The sequence below is a fragment of the Alligator mississippiensis genome, chromosome 8 (genome assembly GCF_030867095.1).
Source record: "Alligator mississippiensis isolate rAllMis1 chromosome 8, rAllMis1, whole genome shotgun sequence".
Lineage (NCBI taxonomy): Eukaryota > Metazoa > Chordata > Crocodylia > Alligatoridae > Alligator > Alligator mississippiensis.
In genome coordinates, this window is record NC_081831.1 from 25,087,922 (window position 1) to 25,097,730 (window position 9,809).

General features: G+C 52.6%; 1 protein-coding gene across 1 annotated transcript; it reads right to left on the reverse strand.

Moving 5' to 3' along the window:
- Positions 1–242: 242 nt before the first annotated feature.
- LOC109282853 (epoxide hydrolase 4) lies at positions 243–3,444 on the reverse strand. Its single transcript, XM_059732437.1, has 2 exons — positions 3,226–3,444; positions 243–599 (listed from the first exon to the last, which is right to left on the reverse strand). Exons 1-2 carry the CDS (start codon positions 3,422–3,424, stop codon positions 307–309), a joined length of 492 nt encoding a protein of 163 aa, XP_059588420.1. The 5' UTR covers positions 3,425–3,444; the 3' UTR covers positions 243–306.
- Positions 3,445–9,809: the final 6,365 nt, after the last annotated feature.

The following is a 9,809-nucleotide window of genomic DNA, read 5'->3' on the forward strand; positions in this document are numbered from 1 at the left end:
CTGCTTGGCAGCTTGCATGCCTGGAAACGGCCCATGGCACAAGATTTGACCCTCTCCCACCCCCTCACATTCATTGGGTTCCTGGCAAATCCAGTCTCTTCAGTGGGTGAAGTGGGGCTGAGCCCCTGCTGCACCCATTGCCCTGGGGCTGCCTTCTCCACCACTCAGAGCAGTCCCCTTCCCCTCACCCACCCCAGTAGCACCCAGGGCTCCTAGCACAGGGAGGATCCTCTGGATTCACATGTAGGTCTCCCTGCTTCAGGAGCTGCAGCCCAGAGGCTGGGGTAGGAAGATGGGGGCTGTTTCTCAGGTGTGGGGGGAGCCCTTGTGCTGAGATGCCACCAGGCCCCACCAGCCACTGGGACTCCTGCTGCTTGGAGGGGCTGATGCTGCCTCTGCCTCTGCCCTGTTGTTGCTGGGCCTGGGCACAGGGGGTGGAATGGAGAGGAGTCGGGGGCTCAGGGCATCACCGATCAGTGCAGAGGGGTGTGTTGTGTTCATGAGGATCAGCTTCTCCACCAGGTTGGGGTGTTGGGCAGTGAACACCCAGGCGAGGACTCCCCCACAGTCATGTCCCACCACAATGGCTTTGACAGAGCCTGTAGAGATGGATGGATAGGGAGGATGTTAGGGTAGAGCAGGGATAGCAGCACAAAGGGGCTGGATTAGGGTGGCCATTGGTCCTGTTTTTTATACCGGAACATCCTGTTTTTAAACCCTTCTCAGTGGGGACCTGACTGCAGAAAGTCCATTCTTTTCAGTTCGTTGTTGGAAATGCATATCAGTCACCTGTTCTTCATAGTTTCATAGTTTCATAGTTGGTAGGGTCGGAAGTGACCTGAGCAGATCATCTAGTCTGACCCCCTGCCGTGGCAGGAAAGGATGCTGGGGTCAAATGACCCCAGATAGGTGGCTGTCTAGTTTCTTTTTGAAGACCTCCAGGGTAGGGGCAAGCACCACTTCCCTTGGAAGTTGGTTCTAGCTCCTAGCCGCCCTGACAGTGAAGTAGTGCCTTGTGATATGTAGCCTAAATCTACTCTCAGTCAACTTTTGGCCATTGTTCCTTATTACCCCCGGTAGTGCTCGGGAACACAGACTCTTCCATTGCCTGCTGGTCCCCCTTGGCAAGTTTATAGGCGGCCACCAGATCCCCTCTCAGCCTTCTTTTGTGGAGGCTGAACAGGTTCATGTCCCGTAGCCTCTCCTCGTAGGGCCTGTCCTGCTACCTCCTAATCATGTGAGTGGCCCTCCTCTAGACCCCCTCCATGCTGTCCACACCCCTCCTGAAGTGCAGCTCCCAGAACTGGACACAGTACTCCATCTGCGGCCTGACCAATGTCACACAGAGGGGGAGGATCACCTTCTTGGATCTGCTCGTGATGCATCTGTGGATGCACGACAAGGTACGGTTAGCCTTCCTGACTGCATCCCCACACTGCTGGCCCATGTTCATCTTGGAATCAATAGTGACTCCAAAATCCTTCTCTGCCTCTTTGCTGATGAGAAGGGAGTTCCCCAGCCTGTAGGTATGCTGCTGGTTCTTCCTCCCCAGGTGCAACACCTTGCAATTGTTCGTATTGAAACCCATCCTATTCGCATCTGCCCACCCCTGTAACCTGTCCAGATCTAGTTGTAGCCTGTCCCTCCCTTCTAGCATGCCCACTTCTCCCCACATCTTAGTGTTCTCTCAATTCTATTGGCTGTGACTAGAGCTAGGGCAGTGCACGGCCAGGAAGAACAGGGGTCCCACCCAGGGAGGGAGGAAGGTGGCCTTTTTGTGGTGTCTCCACCCCTTGCTGCTGATTGGCCAAGGGGATGTGCTGTATTCTGGGGATGTGTGAATTATCACCCTGGGCTGGACTGACCATGTGTCATAGATTCATAGATTCATAGAAGTAGGGTCGGAAGGGACCTTGTAGATCATCAGGTCCAGCCCCCTTCCCTGTGTCAGGACCAGGCCAGCACCAGACTGAGTACCATATCTGGGGTCAGAAAGGAATTTTACTGCATGGTCAGATCAGGATCAGGACTGTGCAGGTTTTGTCTTCCTCTATGGACATGTAATGGGGACATGGCCTCTCTTCCTTGGGTCCCTCAAGCATATCTTAGCAATACTTGAAGCAATAGGACATTGGCTGCTGTGGTTCCCCTGCTTTACCTGTGACAAGTTTGGGTGTGATACAGGAGGCTGAGCCCTCGGATCTTAGGTCTCAAGTCTAGTGTTGAACCAAAATGGCCCCTGTTGGGTGGTGGGACACAGGGCCCACTCCACTAGGTCTTAACATGTGTGATACAAAAGACTAGACAGGTGACAGACTGGGTGACATGCCCTAAGCTAGCTAGAGCCACTCAGCAGAGACCAAGCCCTGGCTTTGTCCCTCTATGCACTCAGGGAAACATAACCCAGGATGGTGCCCTCCAACTACAATCCCACAATGCACAGTTATAATCTCCCAAGGCCTATTCAGTTTAGAAAAGAGATGCTAGAGGGGGAATATGAGAAGGGTTTACAAAACATTATAGGGTGAAGAGAAAGTCACTATGGATTTCTTACTGACTCTCACTAGACAAGAACCAAAGGTCACAAGATGAAATGAGTAGGCAGTAAGTTTAAAACTAACACAAGGAAGTTCTTCTTCCCGCAGTGTGAAATTAAAGGGTGGAACTCGTTGCCACCAGATGTGGTGGAATCTGAGAGTTCAGCCAGATTCACAAAGGGATTGGACCCATGGTTAGAGGAAAGGGGCATCAGGAGCCATTGAGCATAGGAGTGAGGGGTACAGCCTCTGAATAAGAACTTCCCAGACCTTAAATGCTGGAGGCTGCAAGTGAGATAGGAACAGTGGAAAAAAACAGTGGTCAGACCCAGTTCACTCTCCCTTTCAGCATCCATTCTCTGCTGCTTTGTGACACAGAACATGGCCCAGACAGACCTAGGGTTTGATCCTGGAAATACAGCTCTTACATTCTTGCTACAATCCCACAATGTATTGCTCCCTCTGACTAGTGCAACCCTGGGAAGTCATGGTAGCCAGGGCCTAACTCCACCCCAGTCCCGTCAGTCACCAGTTACACATCCTGCCTGGGCCAGTTGCTGGCTGCTTCCCATGGGCACCATTCCTCACTGAAGGAGAGGTTCTAGTGTTGGGGCCTGGGCAGGTATCCTATGTTTCATAGTGCCAGGGCTGCTCTAGGTCTTGTGCCCTCCCTGCAACATGTTCTCACCCTGCTTGTCCTTGGTACCCAGCATCTCGATGACCTCCCGCACATCCTCCACCAAGAGCGGGATCTCGTAGCTCTTCTCCCCGCTGGGGGCACCCGAGGCGTTGTATCCACGCATGTCCAGCGCCACCACCCGGAACCGCTTCCGAAACTCCTGCAGCTGGTGGCGCCAGCAGTACCTGGCACATGCCAGCACACACATACGTGAGTCAGAGCGTGGAGAGGGAGGATGGTCTGCGTGTAAAGGGTGTCCTGATGTGGTCAATGCCACCCGTGGGCCATATTTTAAACCCTTACAGAAGTCCCTATACCTGATTTCTGTGGGGAGACTCAAGATGCCCCTTCAACTGATTGCCTGATCGCCTCACCCAGCAGGAGCCTCTGCCTCCATGGGATCACTGTCTGGGCTAGGTCTGCCCCCTCCCCACAGCTCAGCTCAAACAACCAGTTTGGAGCATCTGTATCAAGGATCCAGAGCTGTATGAGCTGGGCCAGGCCTTGCATGAAGCTCAGCCGGGCTGGGCTGGACTGCTGTTTCCAGACAAGGTTCTCTGTGCCCAACTCCCAGGCAGCCAGACCTAGAGCCAGGGTCAGCCCCAGATACTCTGCCCAGTACAGGTGGGGTCTCCCCCTTGTTCTAGAACCTCCCTGCCCATCACTGACCCCCTTCCCTCCTCTACGTGGCTGTCTGTGTGCCCATGACACGAGACTTACCCCCTCTCTCGCTCCCTCACATTCACTGGGTTCCCCAGGCTCTTCAGACTGTACATAGGCTAAGTCTCCATTGCACCCATTGCCCTGAGGCTGCCATTCTCCACCCTCCAGAGCACATGCACCTGCCTCACTTGAGCCCTACTGGGCCCCTCCTGCCCCCACCACTCGCTTCCATTGTGAGGCAGGTGCTGCCTTTCTGTTTCAAGCACCTGCAGTGCCTGGCATGTAAGGAGCATCATTCTGTGGGTCCCTGGAAGGAAAGGGTGTTCACAGAGAAGAGGAAAGCCTCGTGTCCTACCACATCCCAATGTCCCTCTCCTGTCCACCCCAGCCTGGAGCAGCCAGCCAGACCTACCAGTTTTGCAGGAACCCATGCAGTAACAGCATGAGTGGGGCCTCCTCTGGACCAGCTGTGACATAATGCAAGCGCAGCCTTGAGCTCTGCAAGGCAGGGAGGATAGAGAGAGGAGTAGTCATGCCATGCACCTTGTGCCCACCCCACCTGGCCCTGGTGCCCTCCCGTGAGCCACACTGTCTTTGCTGGGAGAGGCAGCAATGCCCATGGCTGGCTTCACCCCAGGGAAGGAACTGTGGCCAAACTGAGCCCCTCCCTCCAATCCAGACTGTGCAGCAAGGGTCTCAAGCTGGAGGCTTCTGCCTTGAGGCCCCTACCCCAGTCTGGCTCACAAGACCCAGCCACAGCACCATAGTGGCCTACATAGCCAGAGAGCACAGAGGCCTCAGCTACACTCCCAGTTCATCACCATGCCCTCCACATGCACCTCAAGCCGCAGGTAGCAGTGCTTCCCATAGGCAGTGCCCATGAGGCATGATGGGAGGGTCTTCCGCACCCTCCAGTGGAAGGTCTTTAACGGTCCCTTGGTCACCAGCAGCCACAGCACCCACAGCAGGTAGATGGCACCAACTGGGAGGCAGACGAGGAAAATGCCCACGTGGTACAGGAGGTGGCACATCTGCACCAGTTGTCAGGAGCCAGCAGGAACTGCGAGAGGGACAGCACAGCCCAGGCTGTGGATAAAGAATAGGCATTACTGGGCATCCCCTACATCCTAGATGGATGCTAGAACAGGTCTACATTGCCCCAGACTGCGCTCAGCTCCCTCCCCGGGTCCGCTAGAGCCCAGCACCATATCACACAGAAAGCCATTAAGGGCATCAGTAAGAAAGGGACTAAAAACAAAATAGAGAACAGCATCATACTACGATACAAATCCATTGTGCACCCACCTTTGAATACCATGTGCCGTTTTGGCCTGTGCATCCCAAAAAGGATGTAGTGGAATTAGAAAAGGTTCAGAGAAGGGCAAGCAAAATGATTAGAAGCCTGGAGCAGTTGCCAGATCAAGAGAGACTAGAAAGGCTTCAACTCTTCAGTTTGGAAGGGAGAAGGCTCTGGGGGGGATATGATAAAGGCCTATAAAATCATGAAGTGTGCGGACCAGGGGAACAGGGAATTGTTGTTCCCCAGTCTCAGAATACTAGAACTAGGGAGCATCTGCTGAAATTTTTAGGTGACAAATTTAAAACTAACAAAAAGGGAGAGGATATATCACTCTAGAGCAGGGGTGGCCAACCTGCAGCTCCAGAGCCACATGCTGCTCTTCAGAAGTTAATATGCGTCTCCTTGAATCTTTGCACAAGCACATGGTGACCAGCTTCCAGATGGAAGCTGTGTGCCTCTCTGGCACCTCCCCCAATACCTATACCCCATCATCCAGTGTTACAGTTTACTTTCTAACAAAGAGCAGCATAAACAGAACATAAACCCACAGATTAAGAAACTCAGCCCAGCTCTGGTTCATTGCCTCAACCAGCCTGTCAGCTCCCCTTAATTCTCTTTGGGCAGCTCCAGGGAACTGCTCCAGTGCCTGTTCTCTGGTCCCAGTTTGATCAGCTTCACACACACAGCTCCCAGGATGGCTCGGGTAGTATCAGTCCATTGCCCACCTGCATACTTTCTATTCTGGAAATCCACTCTGCTGCCAGCAGGGCCTGTCTGGCTGCCCTGGCTCTGACCCTGGCCCTATATGGTTCCAAGTTGCGCCTCTTTTGGCCAGGTGGTTCCCAGCCATTGCCAGGACTTTCTCTTGGCCTGGATCACAGGCAACTGGTGAGGGAGGTACAGTGGGGGGGGGGGGGGGGGGTTGGCCTGCATCCCCCCTGAGATTGGCCCCTGACTCTGCACCTCTCAGGATGGGGCAGTTTTTTTTCATGGGCCAGCAGCATGTTGGGAGGGCGGGGGGCACTAAGCCACGGCACAGAAGTATAGGTGTGGATATGGGGCTTTTGGCTTGCTGCCAGGCCTGCCCAAAAATTGTGCCCCCCCAGACTCAGGAGGCACCAGTCACCCCTGGCCCAGATTCTGCCTCATGGTTCCTTATGCCCTGAAGCACTTGTGGCCCTGCATGAACCTCCATTTGATTGTCACTATAAGGGACCATCTCTGTCCCGTTTTACCCACTTGGGTCAGCCACACAGTACCTGCCCATCCAATGTGGCTATTGCCTGCACGGCTTCACTGGGGTGTTTGAAGCTCACAATCCCAGCCATCTAGAACGCTTGCTTCAGCTTCCTCCAGCCAAGCCGGAAGCATAAATTGCTTACTAACACAGGAGAGTCAGGTTAGCCAACCCTCAGGTCTTCTGGCCTTGATTCCTGTGAGTGTTTTTGCCCCAATCTTTCATTCCTCCCCAAGAAGTCCCATGCCAATGGGAGGAGTCCACATTTCAATCCCACAGCATGGCCCTACCCTGTGTCCGCAACCCCTTCGCTTGATATCATCCCTCTTGCCTCTGGGGTTTTCTCTCTTTTGGATCCAGGGTTCGGTCATCCAATCTCTGGGCTTGAGTCCCTGTACTTGGATGCGGGCTTAGACTCATTTAAGGCTTCGTAGGATGGACCTGGCTGGCCCCTTTCATGTTTCCCTGGGGGTTTCCTCCCCTCTGCTCCAACCCCCACAACTCTTGCCTCTCCCCACTTCTGGCTTGTGGCAGACATGGTCAGTAGGACGTGCTTACCCTCCAGAGGCCCTTCTCGCTGTGCCTGCACCAGAGGCAGGGCTCCTCTGACCCCCTGTGTCCCCTTGGGCTACCTCCAAGAATGCTATGGCAAACTTCACCCCAGTCGCTTGTGTTTTCCACAGCACTCCCTCAAGGGTGCGGTTGTATCAAGGCTCTTTCTCCAGGCTTTCTTTCAGGTTTCAGTTCTCCACCTGTTGAGTCACTCTGCTGTCTCTTTCAACTACTTTTCCGTATTCTAGCCTCAAGTGCTTCAGTTCATGGGCATGTCTCCTTACTAGGTTGAGCCTTGCCTCGAACTCTTGTTGCTTAAGATTTGAGTTTTCAATAAGCACCCAGTTTTCTTCTGCCAGCTTGGTATTGTCTTCCTGGAGCCTGGTAAGTTGGTCCAGTAGGACACTGACATCCTTCTGCCTCCATTTCTGTTCTTGCTGGCACTTGTTCTTCATGACCACCAGTTCATCCCTGTGATGTTGGTACATGTAGCCCAGTGGCATTAGCTCTTTTACTAGGGCCTGAGTGCTAGCAAGTTCCTCCTGTACTGATGCCAGAAGCTGCTCAGTCTGAATATACTTGTCCTGCCAGTTCCAGGCTTCTTGGCTGAGTTCTCTCTGGCACGTCTCCTGATTTTTCAATTGCTGCTTTAAGGCATCTATGGATTTCTCCTGGTTTTCTCTTTTGTTCAAGCTTGCAGCACCTCAGTTCCTGTCCTGTAACTCTTCTCTGTGGAACAAGATATGGCATCAGCTACCTCCTTTCTCAATGCTGCCAGCTTCTCCTCTCATTTCTTACTTTTCTTTTATCTGTGAGCATCAGTTGTTTCAGCTCTTTACCTCTCTCCACTTGGCAGTAATTAGGCATCTTAGTTCTCCCCTGTCTGCAGGCATTGCCTCAATGATGTCATTTCTGCCTCCACTTGTTCAGCAGTGAGCTCCCATTGCATATGTGCTGCCTCCCCAAGGATCTCATCTGAGAAGAGCTGAGATGTTAGCACCAGGTGTCTTAGCCATTTGAGGGCATCAGCCTCTGTACTGGCCTTTCCTGTCCTTCACTTTCAAAGCTAAGGCAGATAGTTGATCCAACAATTTCTGTTGCATGTCTCCCCAGGTTTTTGGAACTCCTTTGTGAAACTTTGCCTTTTTGAAAGTCTGATGGCTTGATCAATTTTCAGTACTATCTATCACCTGCTTCAACAGGTCATGACTCATCTGAGCCTGCTCGCAGACCATTTTATTTAGGGTGCTCATTTCAGCCTGGAGCTGTGTCAGGGATGGTACTGCTGGCTCCATCTTTTTTTGAGGCTATGGGGACACCTCCACACTATCCCTTGAAAAGCCAAGGCTAGGTTCTTATGCCAGCTCTGCTCACCATTGACCCTGCCCAGTTACTTCCCCTGCTGCTAGAATTCACTTCACCCTCAGCATGTTTATACAAGACATTTAATTTGGAGTAGACTAATTAGCTCTGCAGTAAATGTAGCACATCTACATGTGTACCCCTGTTAGGCCAGAGTAATCTAATTAAGGGTATGTGTAGATGAAACAGGGACCCTAAATTGAAGCGATGGGTTTTTAAAAACACTGCTTCAATTTAGGGCCCTTTAAACCCCCGTGATGTGCACGCACCTGAACTTACCTGTCTCTCCGGCAGTGGGGAGTAGAAGGCAAGCTGCTGGCAGGCAGAGCAGTCCCTGGGTTGCAGGGAGCGGGGCTGGTGCTTCCCTCCACAGTAGCGGCAGCTCCTCCCAGGTGGCACCCACCCACAGGCACCTGGCTTAGGTGGTCCCAGGGGGCACCGCAGCTGCAGAGGAAAGTACCAGGCTTCCGCACAGCTCAGGCAGGCAGGCAGGCTCCGCGGGAGGGGGGGAGAGATCAGGCTCACTGCTTTTTTTTTTTTTTCCTTGGGCAGAACCTGTCTTTCCGGGCTGCTGTCAGGCTGCCTGCATGGGCTTCTTGTAGAGTCCCTGAGCTGCACGGGGCCTGGTGTTTCATTCCACAGCTGTGAGGCAGCAAACTCCTCAGAGGAGTTTTAATTTGCTGCACCCAAACTAATTTAAGGTGCATTATGCCACCAAATATGCTACAGCAGCTGGAATTACTACGCAAAATGCTGCTGTTGTGTGCAGACACCAACACCATTAGATTCATAGATTCATAGATTCATAGATGCAGTGCAAAAGCATTTAACCTGCTTTAAAGTGTCGTGCACACATGCCCCTCGTTTCATCTACACATGGCCTAAGTCCACAGCAGGATAGTACTTGTAAATACAAGTATTGTCCTGCTACGGAGGTTTTTACTCTGCAGTAGTGCATGTGTAGATGCTGATGGGGTTGGTTGACCTGCCAGCTAGCCCCTCACTGGAGCACCCTTGTGGCCCAGGCTGGCAGGATGACACCCTGGGCCTCCTGCCAGCTGGGGTTACTCCAGACTGCTCAAAGCGCTGCAGTCCCAGATACACGTTCAAACAGCATGTCCAGGAGCAATAAACTCCAGAGCAATAAACTCTAGAGTTTATTACTTCAAATTAATTGCACATATAGACGTGCCACCTGTCACTTCCAATCCTCTCTTTGAAACTGCTGCTGGAGTTAACTTTAAAATATGCCCTCATTCTCCACCACATGTAGCAGGTTGGGGATTTGCTTAGCTTGAATAGTTTGTTTGTTTGCAGTCCTTTTTCATTGTCTCTGCTTCCGCAAGGCAAACTCCTTCCCTGCAGTAATCAGCATAAACAGTAAGCAATGCAAACCATTGGGTAGTATGTGGTCTTTTTCCAGACCAACCAGAATGTCGGGGCTTGGGTCTGCCACCACCAGCCATTCTCTGTGTAAAC